The sequence below is a fragment of the Phasianus colchicus genome, chromosome 7, assembly GCF_987193195.1.
Source record: "Phasianus colchicus chromosome 7, bPhaCol1.hap1.1, whole genome shotgun sequence".
NCBI classification, from domain to species: Eukaryota; Metazoa; Chordata; class Aves; order Galliformes; family Phasianidae; genus Phasianus; species Phasianus colchicus.
This window is the reverse complement of record NC_143442.1, coordinates 27,361,968-27,382,494: the sequence shown is the minus strand read 5'-3', so window position 1 is coordinate 27,382,494 and position 20,527 is coordinate 27,361,968. Positions and strand designations below refer to the sequence as shown.

Sequence of the window (20,527 nt, the reverse complement as noted above, 5' to 3'; positions counted from 1 at the left end):
TCCTAGTAAACATGCTGTGCTTTCCAGAGTTGGTGAGACTTTCATGGTATTTGGCTCTCATATCTCCGTATTCTCAGTATGGCCCAGCACTTCCCTGCTGAAGTGGACACGCAGTATATTGTTATGTAACATTTGATCTGAGATACAATTTGTTTTAGCTTTAAAATTAGCATAGACAATTCTATAAGATTCATTTCTGAAGCACTGATTGGAGCATGAAGCATAAACACACAAAAGTGAGCTGAAAGTAAAAAACAGTTAGCTGTCATAAGGTAAATAACAAGTGCTTGGGAAGCAACAGCATGGCTTGATTTCTATTCAGCATATTTTTTCAGCCTTATTTTGCTTTAGCACCAAACCCTGCCTATATATCCATATAGCTATATAATCTTTACTGCTCTCTTGCTAGGTTGGGAGCTGCCTGCTTCTAGCACTCTGTGCTGCTGTTCAGTTGTCAAAACTACTTAAAAATCCAGACCATTTGCAATGTTCAATAACAAGCTAAATGATATTATTATATTAATTTTTGCTGTTTGGAAGCTTTATTATTGTTTTTTTCCTATGGAAGAGTAAACAAGCATCATTAACTTCAAAATTTTTATTAACAAGTTCAGAAGGACAAAAGTAACATGGATTTCAACAAAACAGAAATCAACCTTGTAATAGAAGAGCTGCAAGGAATATGAACTCCTAGAAACACTGAACACTTAAATGATCTCAGAAATACTGAGTTTTCCATCCTGTAGAAATTAGCACGAGCCCATTTCTCTTTATTACAGTACAACCTTGCTTGTAAGTACTTGTAATATTGCACATGGTAAATTTTTCTAAAGAAAATATTAGGCTTGAGTTTTCACTGTTCGATTCTATACAAAAGATCAAGCAGTTCATCAATGTTTGTCAGCCTTGTGCTCAGAGCAAATTGTTTCCATCCATACGTGATGTAGGTCAAACGTCAGACGTAGAAAAAGTCCATATACAGCATACAAACTATATACAGCACAAGCCACGTCTTCGACCACATACAGAAAAAGATGCATACAAAACCAGTTTCCCCAGCACTGCATGATGCAAGAGTTAATACAAAGGGTATCATTTCTACCTGCCACAAACTTCATCACACAACTGCATAAGTATATAACATCTTTTGAGCCATTCTGGTATTTCCACTGCTGTGATAAATAAGTGACAAGTTAAAGGCAGTATCTCTTCTCAAGTCTGTCTGATCGGTTTCTATTCCCTGTAAAAATAATAAAAAGTTATCTATATGCAAAGATGGTGTAAAAGTGAGACTTAAGTAGCTATTACAGTGCAATCTAATCACATATTACTAGTTTACGCAGACACTCAGGTGCATAGAAACTAAAGCACTATTTCTTGTGCCATCCCTTCATAATGAGCTTCCACCTGCTGTTAATCACTGAAGAATTGTACTTGTGATATACTCAAAATATTAGCTGTAAATTAGGTAGCCAAATCATAAAACAGTAAAGCATTATTCAAATTTGTATTTGTAGGTAACATTTCTGTCTATAACCAGAATATGAATGCTGCTTTATCTTTTATGTCATCAAGACAATGCTGCTTTGAACTCCCAATATCAACTATCACCAACCTTTTTTCATTTACCAATCTTTCCCATTGTAATTTTTCTACCTGCTCATGCCAAAGCTAGGCAACAAACTTCCAGTCAATCTATATTGCGTGCAGTGTTTCATAAGTTCAGCTATTCAGGTAAAGTTTGGCAACCTTTTTTTTTGCTGCTAATTCAAGCCTATTAGTAAATCCCCCAAAATGTATGTCTTTGAAATTAACACATGCATAACTGCAAAACAGGTAACAATCAGATCCGGGTTTTCACTGTCAGAGAATTCCAACACAAATTGTTCTCGACTACACAGATCCTAAGTACTTAACTATGGCTGAGAAATTAACATTGACCTGACCACTTGTAGCATGCAGCTCACAAAGATACGGTACCTCCAAGGTGAGAGGAGGAAGCTCAAGTACTTTTTGGTAATAGTGGATTGCCAGATGCAGTAGCCCCAGCTGATGAAGGCCGCGGCCAAGGTTGTAGAAAGTTTCTTGACATGGTCCACGTAGGTCCAAATAGCGGTGAAGGAAGGAGAATCCCTGTATACATTTTATGCACATGGTAAATGTTCCCGTTAAGAACACAGCTATAAAACATACTAGAAAAAAGGTGTTTTAACGCACGTGTGGTCTGGTCATCGTCAACGTCTATATGATGCGAAAAAAATGAATGGCATTAGACCAGAACTGCCTCCAATACAAACAAAAGGAAAAGATAGAGTATTAGTGTGTTTTGCTTTACATTTTACACTGAACGAGTCTTGTGGAAAGCTTAGGAAGAATAAGTAGAAGAGAGGAATTCAGAAGGGAAAAAATTGGAGCAGAGTTTTTCATCCTCTCCTGTGCAGAAACTTACATTTATTTCTATTAATGCTTTGGAATGTGCTGGTTCCATTGCTAACAGTGGCCTTTCTTTCAGCAATTGTGTTGGTAGACAGAGAAGATAGCTCTGTCAACATGAGGAATTAGTTCAGAAACTAGCAGCTAATTATCTTGCTTTATGTCACTAGTGTGTTCCTGTGGCTGAATTATTAATCAACTACAATAGGAGCAGGAATGGATGTAAAAATAAACTGTCATAAAAGCAAATACCGAGAGAGAAAAACAGGGAAAAGTATCACCAGAGGGTAACATAAATAGGACACGTTGTAAAGGAGAACACAGTAGCCCGGATAAGAAGGGCAAGCTAACTACAGAAAGAAGTGTCTGAAGATACTAAAATTAGGCCAAAGTTTGAAAACTTAAAATACTCTAAGTTGGATACTAACATAATTGGTCTTGTTTTAGAGAGATCTGTAGCTTTTGTCACAACCTAAGTAAAAGCCAAATTCTTAAAAGGCTAGAAATATATGAGAGCTTAAGGTCCCAACCACATTCTGCTGACTCTGAGCTCAGAGGCCACAGGAGTTAAAAGGAATTTCAAGTTAATGACAAATGTTGAAGGAGAGTACAAGGAATGACTTTCAAGATTCCATTTGGGCATAATCAGCCTGTGGTTTGTAACTGCATCTGGCAGATGAAAGAAAAATATGAATAAGAAAGCTGAAAAACTGAGGGTAGCTTAAATTGGAACTTGTGAGATCTTTGCAATGAGAGATATACAGAGGCACCAAAAAGAGGAAGAGAAAAAGATGACAGAAAAAAAAACAACCACATTTAATGTCTTCTAAGTCTGGAAAGTTCTAAGAAAACTATGGAGTTTATGGGTCATGTCCATTTAGGGTATGTGGCATAGATTCTACTCTGCAGCACCTCTTCAAAGCTGAATAATAAGTTTAACTAAGCAAAAAGAAAAATAAGGAATAAAATCCAATCTATAGTCATTGAGAGTGGAATTAGTAATGTTTCACAAACACTGGTGGCTAGTAATATAACCACTGTGTAAATACACAGAACAAGCTACCTTTATGTAAGAGAAGATCAGATTCAGCCAAAACATAGTTCAGAAGCATACTCATCTGTATTTGTGTTTCACTATTTCTCTTTTGAAATGCTGTATTAATTAGGAGCCATTATTTACACATAATATGTTACAGTCCCACCTGTCTATAAATACAAAGCCAGGACACACTATAGGTAAAAATCATCATACTAATTTACCTGTACCAGAAGAGCATGCCTTTTCAACACGTATTTCTGAGAAGCCATGTGGATGAAGGTTAAGCCAATACAAAGACTGTAGAGAGGTTCATCTGGGTTTGCACGAAAGGCTTGCACGTACTGTCCTAAAAGCAAACAGCAAATTTAAAGTGTGAGCTACAAAAAAAAAAAAAAAAAAAAAAAAAAAAAAAAAAAAAAGGTTTAATATTCCTACTTAAAAATATACATGAAAAAAAATACCACTAAGAACTGGTTACATTTTCAGCACTCCTTGGATTCTGAAGGAAGAATACAAGCTGTGAGGTAAAAATGTAAACAAAAAAGTATCAGGCACAGAAAGCAAACAAGGTCCTTTCTAGGATTTACATCTTCAATGTGTGGAGAATTAATACTGCATGCAACAGACAGGTTTTGGAAGTTCAGTTTCATTATTTTGGTTAAGCTGTCTGTTTATGCAGTTGAAATAAAGACACAAAAGAACAATTATTCCCAAATATATTAAACAATGAAAAACAAACCAAACAAGTATTATTTAAAAGCATTGAAAAGATAAATGACACAGTGACATATTACTGTCTCTAGTACAGTGTGACCCTTCGGCCATGACTAAGGCTTTCATGCATTACTATGAAAACAAATAATTGTTGCTACTGAACATCAATGGAACACACATCTCCATCTCCAACACATCTCAATTATGACACTTGGAGGCATCTTAAAACAACAGGCTTACTTCCAAGGCATGTTTAAGATGTCCAATCAACACTATTTGCTATTTCAATTATTCTGGTTTTGTCTTTCTTGATCTTTATTACCATTAGCCCACTTATCTTTACAAGTTGGTTATCTTTGCAATGCTACTAAACTTGAAAAAAAATCAGCTTCATTTTTATTAGGAAAACTGCACTGATGCTTTGATTTGGTACAATCAAACTATCAGGTTAATACTATGAAGCCACACAGAACTTTCTGACATATGAAAAAATGACTGTTTCTTCTGTTAAAAAAAAAAAGGAAACAAAAAACAGGATACACTTGTATTTGTTAAAATTAGAAGATTAATGACATTACCAAGAGCATGCTTGAAGCTGCCAGATACAAATGCATTGTGCCCATTTAGGACACACAATGCATGATTATCAGGATTTTTCAGCATTAAGCGGAGACAAAAGCGATGGTGACGGACATCCTGAGATTGCATAGTAACTTGATTGAAGATGTTCCACAGCTGAGGTTTATTGACATTTTCCATTACCATTATTCTATAGAATGAAAACCATACGAGAAATTAGTAAATGCTACACAGTAAATAGTACACCTGCAATAAAAACAGCTTAAGAGACTGAGGGAAAGCTGGCGAAGAAAGACAGAACCAAGGGTTTTAGACTAATCAAACTACCTACTGCATTATATTTATTTTGTAATCAAAGGCCATCAGAAACTCCTTCTGCTTTAGTAGCTTATCTGTTTCAGGGAAAGCTGGAAAGCATTAACCTACGTCCTTCAGAAATTCAGCAGTACGACTAAAGCCCTGGAGGAAGTAATTAGAGAACAGATTGCCCTGCCTTCTAGTTCCCTACCTGATATAGTTGTATGCTTTTCTGAAATTCTTATCCAGGATTGCAGCAGAAAGCCCAAAGTATTCCAGCTCCTTGCGCTTCTGTCTGTCATCGTAAAATGAGTAATATTCTAATGAGGAATCTACTAGTAGCTCAGCCTCCTTGTAGCGGGAGAGGTCACACAGGGAATATATAGCCTTCAGGAGAAGGTTCCACCAGTCATCCTTTGTCAAAACACTCGTGAGAACAGCAAAAATCGCTAAAAATATTGAAGGCAGTACGTCAAGAAAATTGAAACAAGAGAGAAAACCTTTTTTTTTTAAAAAAAGCACACAAAAACATGCATACTTCAAACTGATCTTTTAAGAAAAGTCTCAGCATTAACTGGCAAAATAGAAGTAAATCATTCACTTTTTTTTCCTCTGTTTAAGAGCAGTTTACAAAATGCAAACAGAAAACAGGCAAAACTGGGAACAAACGATAAGAAATACATTTTGAGTTGTAAACACAGCACAGGAATGCATTAAAGTCACTCCTCTTCATCTTTCAAACAGTGCTTAAGAAACTGTAGTCTGGTTTAACTAAGTCTGTTCAGTTCAGTAATCACACGGCTCTTAAGAGATAGAACATACGTATTGCTGTTGTTTTCTAGAGCTGCATGCATTATGCATTTGTGCTGAGAGGAATGCTGGGACATAAGGTCTCTATATGTCCTTCTCTATCTAAATTATTCAGTAATTTTATTATTTTTCTCTGAATGGGCATTGTTCCCTGAAGCTATATTAACCTCACATTTGCTGCCTTCCTTGTCCTAGAAATACAACGACATTTGCACGGATTCAGCATGCAAAATAGTAACATTTGTTTCATTTTCAGGATAAAGAAGTTAATCTTGTTGCTTTGTTTTTAATAAACATTTGTTACCTTTTGCATCACAGTTCGCTGCCTCCTGGTCATCATTGTCGGAAATTTTATTCCTTGGCACTTTAATAAGGTAGAGGTGTCTCTCTCCAGACTTGGAGCTAGATATCAAACACACCTGAGCTCTGCTCATTGCTACCTAAAGACAAATTTAAAGGCAGCATTTCAAATCACATTAATAAATCCTATCTCAGATACAGCGTTATGACCATGCTCACATGGCCTGCTAAAACAGTCTGCTGCTTAGAAATGCCACAACAGAGCAAGATCACATAAGATAACATTCCCAATAGGTATATTATCCCTGCATTGTCTCATACTTCACTGCAAACTGAACTATGCAGAAGGAAGACAGAAACTCTTCCAATGACTTTAAGACTTCTCCTGGGATTGGAACATCCCTGTGTATATTCAAATCAAAACTATTTGCATAGAGGCAGAACAAAAACGACACCATTCTATCAGTATCAATTCTAGAAGGATGTGGACGGTCAGCTGTTCAGACAGTGTAATAGAATAGAAATGGCTCTAATGGATAAAATCACGGTTTAAATATTCCCCTCCCTCATTTCTGAGTGAAAGAAGGGAAAATAACAAAATAACACAGATAACACCGCTGTATTTGTTAACTAAATAAATTCTTCCCTGCTCATTAAATAACATGATAGATTACATAATTCAAAATGAAGTTATTAAAATACAATCTAGTATCTAAACAAACGTAAATCTGAAAAAAGCATTATGTTAACTTCTAAATAGATAAGAAGCATCTTTAGTACTTGGCATGTTCTCTGTATATTCAGAAATAGGGAGTTGAAATCAGTGTATTGATAATTATACTCACAAATGATGCTCTGTTCTGAAGAGCAGAAACAACAGCATTACAGGCCCCAAGAATTAGTAGGCTCTCTGCAGGATTTCCATCCAACAAAACTATGAAAACACTTGCATATCAAAACCACCAGTTTTCTTCCTGAGTTTGTTTGTCTCTTGTCTTAACCCAACTTGTAGTTGCCCAGTTTGGTGAAGCATAATTGCAAAAACAGGCTTACCTTCAACAGCATTGCCAGCATTGTCAGTAAAGTGTCTACATAACCGTACGTTTTGCCTTGGGAATACAACAGCGTAGAACGATGGAGGAGTAACTTCAATTCCTAGGTAACATCAAATATCATTATTCAACCACTCACAAAGACAGAATTTATGAAACAAACAATTATTTACGCAACACAGAATTAATAGAATTGTAAAATCTGCTAGAAAACTGCATGTGTCAATCTCTGGTCCTACACCTTTAACATCTTTGAATACTACTATAGTCTGTCATATACCATATCCTAAACTGGCAGCAAAGAAAACACCTTGCTCACCTGCTGGGCAGCATTAGCATCCTGAGCCAGTGTATCTGGATCATACATTTGTTCCAGAGCCTCCAGAGCTTTCTCAGGCCGGCCCAGTTGCTGCTGTAGTGTTGAAAGTGAGATTCTTGCATCCAGATGCAATGGAGCAAGATCAACAACCTTAGCATAGCTCTCTGCGGCACGCTCCATGTGTCCCAAAGCCTTCAAGCACTCTACACATACCATACAAAACACCATACACTTAAATGGCAGAAAAAGAAGACTAAATGCTAGCAAAATAGTTAACATATTTTCCAGATGCTCTTCCAGTTAAAACCACTCAAAACATGTATTATTAAAGTGAAAATATTCAGAAATAAGCACTGATGCCTCTATAGATCCACTTAAGCATCATCAGTTGATACAAAATGGAATGCAGAAGAGATGCTGTTCATTTAGATAAAAATAAAGTATTCGTAGCTGAAGGTAATTTCAGTCCACAACAAGGACAAAACCCTCACGGCAGGGTTATCATAGTAAACTCCAGTTATAGTTCTGCAAATACAAATTACTGTTCAACATGTGTACCTAAATTCCAGTGATCATAGATAAAGTTCCCTGGAAATGCTCAGCACTGTACTACCATCTCTCATTTTCAGCAGCCCCCCCTTAACCTGCATGCCGAAGCCAGACGACAGCCAAGTTGTATCGTTCAGAACAGACGAGGGCACTCAAGAGAGGCAGGGCTGAGTTGTATTCTCCAACATCCAGAAACGCCTCTGCAACGTCCAAATACAAGTCACCCATTTCTTCTGGATTTTGTTCCACCAGAGTGGTCAAAAGAGGCTTTAAAAGCAAGCAAGAAAACAAAATACTAAAATTCACAAATAGTCACCAACAACACTGCTTTAAGATCTGCTTTCAGAAGCTCATTTTCATGCTATAATTTTTATGCAGTTTGCATTTTGAGCCATAGTTCTTTCACTTCAATATTACTTCAGAAGTGAAAAATAACAATTTGAATTTCACAATTGCTGAAAAAAGCTACATTTTACTATTCCAGACATTTTACATCCTACTCATTCATATCCTTCATAAGAACAGTAAGATCTATTAGGACTTGAAAACAAAGTCAAGGTATATATGTTCCTTAGTGTTCCAGACTTGGTAGCGTAGTCCCAGGCCTAACATAGCCCACAGTCTTTCATTTACTGTCCCTTGGAAATATTTCCAGCTGAAGGTGTAACATATAAGGACAAAAATGACATTTCTGCTATCAGAGGTTTGCTAGTCGTCTGTCCTGGAGTGGGAAGAAAGAAAAAAAGAATCCCCAAAACCCTCTCAATGACCTCAGTCATATGAAGACAGGAAAAAAATCATTTGCTTTGTTAATTTATCCCCTGCCTTCTGAGTTTGTTTCTACTTACGTTGAGAGGCTCTAGGATGTTCAAGTGTACCAAGCACACCATCAGCTTGACTGTGATGTCTATGGGAACCCCTTCAGGTATACAGCAGCTAACCTTCTCCACAGCTGTGCAAAGAAGAAAAAATTTCTCTCTGAGCCCTCAAGCTTTAACAAGCATTTCACAGAGCTCCACATCCTCTCCAAACTACAGTGAGCTACAAAGAGAATACTCAGACTCTAGCAAATGTTGGTGTAGGCCTGCCCTCTCCCCTTCTTTTGTAACTTACCTGATAGCTGGAAGAAGTTCTTTCTCATCTCTCTGATCCTTACCATTTTATCTGAAATATCAAGGATCTGTATGATGTGTTGAGAGTGTTCCCCCTCTGGGCTTGTTTTGTAAAGCTTTTCTTTAGCAATATAGGCACCCGTACCCTCTTCTCCTCACTTTCTCTAGGAAATATCCTGTATTAAGCTATTTTTCCCTATTAAAATAAGTGCTGTGTATCAAGGACCTGGCTGTACACGTATACAGTTAGATACAGATAACTACAGAACATTATGTTACACACAGAACAAATGCAATCTGATAGAATGAAAGCATGAGTTCTAGCAAACTGGTACAAACTTTCCTATTGCATTTCCTGCACATCCAGTCACTACACATCCAAAGCACTCTGTTCAAGTTCAGAATTTACCTTAATTCTTTACCTTAATTCTTACATTACACATTTAAAGGGTGACCATTAAAACCTGATAAAATAGTCATTTCCAACGTAAGGCTTCCTATGACCTTCTACATCTACATACAGTTACAGCAAATCACAGCAGATTTGCAGATTAATTCATCATTCTCACCCAGCACGAGAGTAACCATTCACCTACTGGTAAATTCACACAGAAATGAAGAATTTTATTTTCAAATGGGTAAGTCCTGAGAGAATGTTTTGACTTTGGTAGCTGGATGCATTAAAAGTAAAGACGACAGTATGCAAGGAACCTTTCCTGGATCAAGCCCTATTTCCCTACTGCTAGAAACTCTCATGATTTTGCTATGATTCCAACCTGATTCTTGAGTATATGATCATTTCATAGATTTGTACAGATTCAGCAACTCAGCTACTTACCTGCAGCGGTCGATTCAGCAGCCGGATCACCTTGTTTGTCAGTCACTGCCTTCTGGCTTTCCTCAGTTTCTACCACTGCTGCTGCATCATCTTAAGGGAAAGAGATTACTCTTAGTAGCACCGGCTAAGCCAAAAATTACTTAATTCCAGTCAAGTGTGGATTATATCTATGATGGGTTTGGACTCTATTACTAAAACAACTGTCCTGTTCAATTACAGAACAGACTGCTACAGAGCTGGCACACTGTGATCACTCTACAGCCCAAACAGAAACAGCTTTAGACTTGAGCCATGGTTTTCATAAAACAGATTTCTTAAAGAAGACCTGTTTTACTCAAGTCAAAATTGCAGACAAACACTAGATATTTGTGTATCATAACATGTAAATGTTTAGGAAAAGTAGTATAATTTACAGAATATTAGTTTCAGGTCAAAGCTTGATATTCTTGAGAATAGATAACACAAAGTTTATCTGACGTTTTTTCAGAAGTTATTTAGCTAGCAGAAATAACTGACCTGACATCATCACTCAGAGGAATGTTTAGAACTTTAAAAGGCCCCCCAATTGCAGGGAAAGTAATCCTTGTCTCTAATGAGTCACCAGGGCTAATTGGACATCAGAGTAACTCCTCAGAGAACGTTGAGGTCATGCAATGTAACTCATTAAAGACACTGAAGAGTTTCAAAAATGAAACTCTCTGTCAATATGCGTCAAAACATCCCCATGAGTTGAAAAGGTAACGGAAAGAAAAATGTCACACTGGATGAACCGAAGAAAAATGTCATATTAGATGAACAGAAGGGTCGTACTAACTGCTTGTTAACTACTTACCTTTTTTCTCCTCAGCAGGACTTTCTTCTGATGCTTTCCTTTCAAGCACAATTCCTGCATAATCAGTAATAACCTAAAACAGAAGAGTAACTCAGATGGTTTTAAAGATTTTAAGGATATATGCAGCAATCAGCCTACATGGCAGTTTCTGCAGGTATCACAGAAGTGTCAGAAGAAAGGCAGCCTTTGTTTCACTTAGGGTTAGCTCACTAGTATAGGGTTTCATCACCCTATGTCTTTATCCACTATTGTTGGTCTAATCAGCATCTCCTTAGGAAATAAAACAGTAACTTTCATCATAACTAGAAAAGTTTTGTTTTGCTTAAACATTTTTAGCTTCTTTTTATAGCTTTAAGAAGATAGGTAAAGAAAGCAAATCACCACATAAACAGCTAAGTTTTCCACAAATTTTCCGAAGTGCTCCTCCTAGGTTTGCTCATCCTAACACAATGCAAGGAAACTGCACAGTTCGTCTCAGTTTAAAAAAGATAAAACAAAATTCACAGCTACCTACAGTCAGACATTTTACAAAAGCCCTACTCATACATTATAACCTCAGTAAAACCAGAACAATTCAACAGAACAACTTAATAAGGAAATGAAAATCAAAGACAGACTAGTCAAGACATTCACTTGCCCACAGAGGGCTGTGAGAGGAGAAACACAGAAGTGCAAAGGATTGTTGGTTTGAGATCCGGTGCCATTTGGCATTTTCATTCAAGAATTGTAAAGTAAATATTTAGGTAATAATTACTGTTGCCAAAACAGAGTGTCAAATAAACACACAGCCCTCCGTTTACTAGCTTAAATACAGATTCAGCTATCTAGGAACAAGAAACACCATCACACCAAGAGACCTGAGGAGTGCCTCAGAAAGAAACACAAAACAGTTCTACAACTGAGCAGTGTATTAACAAATCTCATACCCAAATACTGAGTACAGAGAATTACCTGTTTAAATTTTTAAATTAGAAAGAGGTAGAGAAAGAGTCAGCAGAACTGTCTGCAGGCTTGTAATGCTTTACACTGACAAAGAACAAAAAAATCTTATGTAGGAAAAAGATAAAGAAATAAAGTAATATCAGCAAATTAGAATGTTTAGAAGGAGAAAGTCCCATTTTTCAGAGAGAGAGAGAGAGAGAGAGAGAGAGAGAGAGAGAGAGAGAGAGAGAGAGAGAGAGGTGTGTGTGTGTGTGTGTGTGTGTTTTTAACTCGCCCTTTGCTGGTAGTACAGCAGACCCCCAAATCAGCTTGCAGCTATCCCCTGGCTACTGAGGTTATGGTAGTTGTAGAGAAGAGAAAAAGACCCCAAAACTTTAAATGTGGAACAGCAAACGAGTCTCATCAGCCCCAGCGTTAACTTCAATGCTGATTACTACAGAACTAATTGGAAGCAATCTGATGGGCTCTATTGCTACATAAATATGACTGTATTTAAGAACTACAGGAATATAAACTGTCCATCCTGTGTGGCAGTTGCTGAACACAACAGACAAATGCACGTAGTTCGCCATACCGCCAATGCTTTGTCATACTGCTTGGAGGAAATATACAGTTCAGCTGCTATATTAACATCTTCCATGGAGACAAGGCTCTGATGTTTAGTAAAGGCTTCTTCTATGATCTCAATAGCAGAGGCAGCATCATTGGCTTCATAATAACTCCTATGAAATGCAGACAAGGCATACTAAGTTATCTGAGATAACTGACAAGATGTACTTCGATCACAAGCAAAAGGCTTTTTGTATTTCTTTGCTTTTACTTTTGTTAATCGGCAGAGATTGCTCCAAAAGTTATGCCTCCTATTTGTTTCCATGGAAACTACAAAAGAGACAAAGAACACAATAGCACTATTTGATAGAGCAAATTCCCAGTTAGAAAACACTATTTTTCAATGCAGCCATCACCACTAGCTCTGCATTTTCATTAGCAACAAATGAGAGCCTGCGTGCCACACTTGTAAAAATCCACATGGCCATTCAGAACGTGGCTCGTCTTTCACACAGCTGTCATCACTGCTAAAATGCATCACCCACTGCCTCACATCACTGTTTGGTCTCCATAAAGGTTCAGCAAGTACTGATGAATGTCAGTGGCTATGATTTTTTCCATGTGGAGAAATTCAGTGTCATATCTTTGCTTCATCCACACTTCCATGTCAGACACTGTTTTGTCAAACTGCTCCTCTGCTGCCATCTCTCACACAACAACATGTAATGGGATATGGGGGGAAGGTTCAGCTTCTACTGCCACACTACCAACATCTGTTTCTAGGCCAAAATCATAAAATAGGAGGCATGACTTTCAGAGCAGACCTCATGTATTCATCAGGGAGTATAAATTACGAAAAACAGTGAGAAAGATGGTAGTTTGTCTTTCCTTTTTTGACAGTTTTTTATGTATTTCAAATAATTACCAACAATTCTCTTTATAAGATCCTCTATATGTTAGGAAATAATAGCAGTTTTCGTTACACTCTCTCTCACCTCCAGCCACATATCAACAGTGTATTGCATTAACCTGCTCTGACAGAAAACTCCAACAATCATATTGTTACACTTCTTGCATTTTTTTTTTTTTTTAGGTGCATTTCACGACCAAGAAAATCAAAAGACTTGTCTACTGGCTCTAAAACAGTCCAATGAACATCTTCCTACAAGTTATACATGAAAAAGCTGAGGTTTAAAGTAGTTAGCTTACTAAGAGCTATAAGAGTCACATATTTAACTATTAACCTCCTCTGGCACAGGCTAACTTCTATGACTTGAAAAGAGGAAGGTGCCTACTTACTCCAGCAACAAATCAGAACCCACACATACTATTATGCTGAAGACTGCATTTCACATTGAGTACTTTCTTCTATTTGGAATAAGGCAGTAAGGTCTCTAGTGATATTACACAGATACAAAAATGTATTTGTATACAATTGTATACTATAGGCTTTTTTGTAATCAATATTTTACTCTCCTACTCTAAGAGAGTACAACACTTCTGTGACGATGCACTGACTGTGCAGAAAATAACTCCCACATGTCAGGAGTGAGGGGTACGTGTTTGCATGTTTGTCATCCCCAGCAGATACACCCACGTGCCCTGATTTCAGTTGCATGCCCAACCTGAATCAGCAAAAGAGCTTAGTAATACCAGACTTCGAGAAGCTTTAGGAAACCAAATCATACCTTTTTTGAAATCCAACTTACTTTGCCATGTCTCTAGCCAACTGCATAAACCGCTCTCCATCAGAGGGAGACAAAAGATTCAAAATACGCCTGTAGCCGTCCATAGCCAACTTATGTTCCCCCAGCTGCTCATACAGGCTTGATCTCTCCCATAGATAACGCACGTTGGTTGGGTCATACTTCAAAGCTGTAACAAGGAAAAGCATGCTAGTAGTCAAGCTAAGAAAAAAAAGCAGTAACAGATTTCACATTCATCTACTCCACTGTCAAAGGCCTGGCAAACATCAGCAGTTTCTAACCAGATAACAGCTAACAGAAAAAACAGTATTTACATCCTGAGGGAAACAAACCAGATTGCAAAATATGTACATGCTCCTGGTGAACCAAATTCAACTAAGACTCTTTTTTCTTCTCCAAAATCATAAGGTAACACAACAGACGGAAGGTCAGTGGACACATTATTACACACAAAAGTTTTCTGTAAGAAAAGGACATCATCCTACATTAAAGATTTATGGATTTTTTACCAGTGTCTGGATAGAGGTACCAGAATCCTAACAGACTGCAACAAACTAAAACAGAAAGCAGAAGAAAATATATGATTGTCATCAGCACCTAACATTTACATTAAAATATTAAAACTACTGCTATATTACCTTTTGCATAGCAAAAAATAGCCTGTTTAATATTGTCCTGTTCCAGCGACATCTCTGCCAGTCTGACCCATTCCTCTGTATTGCTAGGATTTAAGTGAGCAGCAATCAGTTCAAACTGTAATGACTTCTCCATATCACCCTGGTCTTCATAGATCATGGCAAGAGTGGAGAAAGGCTCGTGAGCAAGAGGAGCTACAAAAAGACAAAGAGAACAGTTAAGAACTATTGTTTTAAAAACTATGTGAAAACAAGTAACTTGACTTTCTTCAAATTAAAGATATCAAAGCTGTATGAAACATCAACATCACTGTTTCAATTCAGAAAATAAATTTTGCAGACAGGTTTCCAATTCCTTTTCTATAAATCATTAAACAGGTTGACTGAACCTCACAACAACTATTTGCAGTGTTTTTTCTATATCAGAAGTCATGCCAATAGCTCTGTATTTTCCTTTAGTTCTACAAAGACAATAAAAGTAATGTGTATAAAGCCGCAGAATTAGGGTGCTAGTTTCTTCTCAAAAGCAAAACAATAATGGAAATGCACCGCATACTCCTAAATTTCACGCTAGTTACGCAATGACATTCCTCATGCTGAGCATTTTCCTCAACCACAGTGAATTTCCTGATACACATGGTAATTTCATCCCATTTCTGAAACCAAAACCTTCTACCGTTCTAAAATACCTTGTCGAATGATTTCCATGCACATCAGAATAGCCTCCTCGCGTTCTCCTCGAGCAAACCTGATATTGGCTTCTCCCATCAGACCCCTCAATGCACGAGGAAGTTTGCTGCGAGGCCTTTTCTCCTAAATGGAAAAGAAAAACCATTTCTACTGATGATTCACTTATATCCAAATTCAGGAGACCTCAGTTATACTTGTGATTCAAACAACCAAACAACAAATTATTTAAGTGCAAGGGGCATTCAAATGACTGACCAAAGTATTTGCTGTTTTTCATAACTGACAAAGTAACTCCGATACCTAACACAAATAAAATCCAGACACTGGAAAAGACTCACTTCATTATTTCTGAAAGTTTTCAAACAGAAACCTACAGTAATTTTCTAGAACGACTGAAAGGACATACCAACATAAGCAGAAGCATCCTACACAGCATTATTTTCAGGCAGCTAACATGGTGCAAACCAGCATTTATTCATTATACTTCATGAAATACAGAGAAGTTAGGTGAAGGTATAAATACTTGCTTTCATCATTTTCTTGGTCTCTCTGTTAAGCACCATCTCCAACACAAAAACATCTCCAGCTGTGGGTTGCTCGGTAGTTTCTTCCTCTTCTTCTTCCTCTTCCTCTTCATCCTCTTCCTCATCTTCATTTTCCCCAATCATGGACGCAAAGACCCGATGAACAGATTTACTGACGCCATCTGCAGTTTCTCCTGGTTGAGAAAGTAACAGAAAAGGTTTATGACACACTCAAAAGTGTGCTATGTTTTCAGTACAAGCGCACAGAAAACAGAATTCTTCACAATTAGTACCTACTTGAGAGAGCTGTTCTATAAGAAAAAGGCCTTCAGAAATGTAGAAGACTTCTATACAACCTCTTATATTTTTGAATACTGTGTTATTCATCACCAGTGCTTCGTATCCCACAGCTTCTAACATTTTTTGGATATTTGATAAGAAAGCATGGGGGAACACACAGAATGAAGCAACAGTTTATTCAACACTCTTCATAAACCACAGGAGAGAAGCAATTTTCAAGCACAGTAGATGGAATAAAGCTTTTCAGCTGAAGAGGCTAAGTGAGCAGACAATTACACCAAACAATAATGCAGTGCTCAATTTTTAGAGGTAATTTAAAGTAAGATCCTTTAACCACTCTATCCATGGCAATGAGTACCTCTTAACCCACGTAAATGCAAAATCCAGATTATTAACATAACTCCAGAAAAATAACGTGAACAAATGCATAAGGCTATATGTCCAAAATAAACATGCTTAAAGCACATAATATTAAAACCTTTCATTACTAACTTAACCCAGGGTCATAACTGCACACAGATCTATTTCCAGGCAAAAAGGACTAAAAGCAATCATTTTCTGTATGCTTCTCTTTCTCTGCTTGCCAACAAAACGTTGAAAGGTTAGAGATGGGGGATTGGGCATCTAAAGATTTGATAAAGGCACATCCATAATACAAAGCCAGAACTGAAAAATAAACCTATTGCCAATGGACTAGAGGGATTTGGGGTACTACACCTGGATTTATACCTTTTACAGCCTTATAAATGTCACAGATTCATAGAACCAGACAATGGCTTAAGTTGAAAAAGACCTCAAGGATCATCAAGTTCCAACCCCCATGCCACAGGCAGCACTGCTCTTACACATTGTTGTTTTTATTCTTATTCAATATATCATTCAATACTCAACAAAAAATATTCAATATTCTTATTGAATATAATGTTGGTTTTATCCTGACTTAGATATTAAGTGTCTAAAAAGCAAGGCTATCAAGATTTCTACTCCTCCCCAATCCAAAACAAATAGTTTCTAACTTGATTTCACTTTTATTTCAGCTTTGAATATCAGTGTATCAAAAGCAATTTCAACATTGAACTTATCTAACATTTTTCTTCCATATACTTAAGTTAGAGTTTTCCAGTAACTCTTTATGTAAACAAAAGCGATACATATTAGCAATGCATCCTTGATTCTACAAACTGCTTTTTAGACTTCTGCATTCTCTGTAATAAGAACAGAAATAACATTATGTAATCAGGATGCATTTTCTCTTTGATAAAGACCACACATATGAAATGACATGTAACAGAGCAGGTGGAATACCGAGCAGAAGACCACAGCTTGTAAGTATTTCAGAGACATCAGTTAAAAGAAGGGGATGGAAGGGAACTGCACACATTTGGATCCAGCCCCACCTGTAGGATTCTGTTTGTCTTTGCAGGATAAGGTCTGGCCATTCTCTCAAAATCAAGGCAACACTAAGGCACGTTCTGTGTGAGACAATTTAAGGCCTATTCGCCTACTTTTAATATTTAAAGGAGAAGAAAACAAAACCCAACAAATAAATAAACAAACAGAAGAATTATGAGAATTTACACTGAAAGTAAAAAATTAATCATAGAATACTGCGAGTCAGAAAGGACCCATAAGGACCATCGAGCCCAATTCTGTACAAGAACCAACTTGAAGAGATCAAAGACTGCACTCTGCTATCTCACAGCACTGGCAATCCCACGAGATGTGCCCAGCCACTGCATGAAACACATGCTCTAAGTGTGTCTGAAGCAGACTGCAGCACTCTGAGGCCCAAGCTCAAATTCAGAACCTGAGGAGTGGGATAACTAATCAGTGATACATATGAAACAAAGTGCTGCTTCTACCACTTCCTGAGAGTCCTTACATTATGCAGGATTCCCCAAAATATTAGTGTTACTGGGATATAGCTCTAAAGAGATTTTACCATTCAGATAGTCAGGAATATCCAGCAGAAAATAAGAAGAGATAAACCTGAGTCCTCTAAGCCAGACAAAGAATAAAAAAATTATTAACAACTCAAACAACAACAATAAAATCTTCTCTTTTGAGCTATTTTATTTTCCTTTAGATGGCAGTGGGGAAGAAAACTCCCACACAGCACAATCAAATATCCCTAAGCCCTTTCATCTCAGCCAACAAGGCCAGCAGAGATGAACACGGAATCACAGAATCACCAAGGTTGGAAAAGACCTACAAGATCATCCAGTCCAACCATCCACCTATCACCAATAGTTCTTGCTAAACCATATCCCTCAACACAAAATCCAAATGTTCCTTGAACACCTCCAGAGTTGGTGACTCCACCACCTCCCTGGGCAGCCCATTCCAGTGCCTGACCACCCTTTCAGAGAAGTAGTATTTCCTAACATCCAGCATAAATCTCTCCTGGCACAGCTTGAACCACTCCCTCTAGTCCTATCACCAGTTACATGAGAGAAGAGGCCGACCCCCAGCTCACTACAACCTCCCTTCAGGTAGTTACAGAGAGCAATAAGGTCTCCCCTGAGCCTCCTCTTCTCCAGACTGAACAATCCCAGCTCCTTCAGCCGCTCCTCATAAGGTCTGTGCTCCAGACCCCTCACCAGCTTTGCTGCCCTTCTATGAACCCACTCCAGGGCCTCAATACCTTTCTTGCAATGAGGGGCCCAAAACTGGACACAGTACTTGAGCTGCGGCCTCACCAGAGCTGAGTGCAGGGGGAAAAACTCCCATGCAACACAATCAAATATCCCAAAACTCTTTTGCCTCAGCCAAGAAGGCTAGCAGAGATGAGCACAGAAAACCAAAACAAAACACAGGCAGAAGACTTTCTGAGATATGTATTTGTAACTTCAGATGGAGTAAACAACAGAGACCACGTAGTTTCAAAGCCAAGAGGACGTCCCAAAAAGACAAAGACGACCAGACTCAGCCCCTTAAGACCAGTGAACAAAGTTAAAGCCTACACGTGTAAAGAAACATCCTACAAAGGCATGCACTCTAACAATGTGCTTCATTACCCACGGGTTCAGCAGAAACAGACAGGTTTACGCAGAAGATTAACTATTAGAGAGCAAGTGCTTTCAGTCACCTTTAGAATACATTTTTGCTGAAACCATCACAGTGATATTTACCGTCTGTTTCATCCTGACTTTGGGACTTTCCAGCCGCCTTTCTGGATGAAGAGGGAGCATCTATGTCGTCGGTGTTCTCCTCAGCAGATGCATTCTCACTGTCCTACGCACACCAACAACATTAGTTACTAGCTTTGCCACGTGCCTCACTCCTGCTTCCTCTGATGTTCGGGATTAGCATTCAGACCACGGCTTTCAGCTTTTGCACTGCAAGTAAAACAGGCGTGCTAAGTGCTGTATTCTCAAATAAAGAATTAAACAGAAAGCTCAGCAACACCTGCTTTCGGACATTCGCATTCTAACCAACGAGAGGTGACTCAGGTGGTGACTGCTCACAAGACTGCCGGCTGAAGAGGCCGTCGTTCACGCGGCATTACACTGAAATAAGATGGTAGTGCTCAGTGTATAAGCTAAGGTAAAAAACTAAGGTAAGGTGAGGTGAGGCGAACTCTTTCGGAAGCCCGCGTTCTTTAAGCACAAAAGACCGCAGCTGCTCTCCTCGTAGCAGTACGAGGCCGCTCTCGGACGGCACTCGTCCCTCGGTTGCGGCGCGTCCCGCCGTGGCCGCACAGCTCTCCTCAGATGCTCCGGAGGCGCGGAACGCAGAGCCCGCGCTCTGACACGAGGCGGGCCGAGCTTCTCCGGGCGCCTCGCTGCGCTCAGGCGGAGCCGCAGGGCCGCCCCACGGGTACCTGCTGCAGCTGGGAAGCCAGCAGCGGCGCACGCCGGATGACGGCCTACCGGCACCCGCCGGCCGGGCCCGGGGCAGCGTCTACACCGCCCGAGGTGCCGCCCCCTCCCAAGCCGGGGCCCCTCGCAGGCCGCCCCGCGACGCAGAGGAGGCCGCGCCGCTCCCGCCCCGCCCGCCCGACCTTCTCGCGGCTCTTGCGCTCCTCCCGCCGCCGCTCGAACTCCTCGAAGGAGATTTTCCCCTCCAGATAATCGATCAGCTCCGGGCTGAACCCCGACATCGCGCCGGGACGGCCGGATGAAGCGCCGGGACGGGACGCGGTGCTCCGGCTATGGCGCCCGCCCCGCCCCGCGCCCGGCGCTCGGGTTCCGCATGCCGCGCTGCGGCCCGGCCCCCTCAGCCCGGGCGTGCGGGGCTCCGCCGCCCCCCGGGAGCCGCGCCGTTCCTCACGCGGCCGGGAGCTCGTGGCGTTCGCGGAGCGCGTC

General features: G+C 39.3%; 1 protein-coding gene across 1 annotated transcript; it reads right to left on the bottom strand.

Annotated features, from left to right (window-relative positions):
• Positions 1-6: 6 nt before the first annotated feature.
• On the bottom strand, positions 7-20,408 carry GTF3C3 (general transcription factor IIIC subunit 3). The gene is made up of 19 exons (XM_031601149.2): positions 20,224-20,408; positions 19,352-19,454; positions 15,924-16,114; positions 15,396-15,519; positions 14,710-14,901; positions 14,075-14,240; positions 12,391-12,538; positions 10,875-10,947; positions 10,043-10,132; positions 8,941-9,044; positions 8,188-8,359; positions 7,544-7,746; positions 7,226-7,327; positions 6,177-6,312; positions 5,274-5,511; positions 4,765-4,955; positions 3,694-3,818; positions 1,981-2,133; positions 7-1,240 (listed from the first exon to the last, which is right to left on the bottom strand). Exons 1-19 carry the CDS (start codon positions 20,320-20,322, stop codon positions 1,118-1,120), a joined length of 2,733 nt encoding a protein of 910 aa, XP_031457009.2. The 5' UTR covers positions 20,323-20,408; the 3' UTR covers positions 7-1,117.
• Positions 20,409-20,527: the final 119 nt, after the last annotated feature.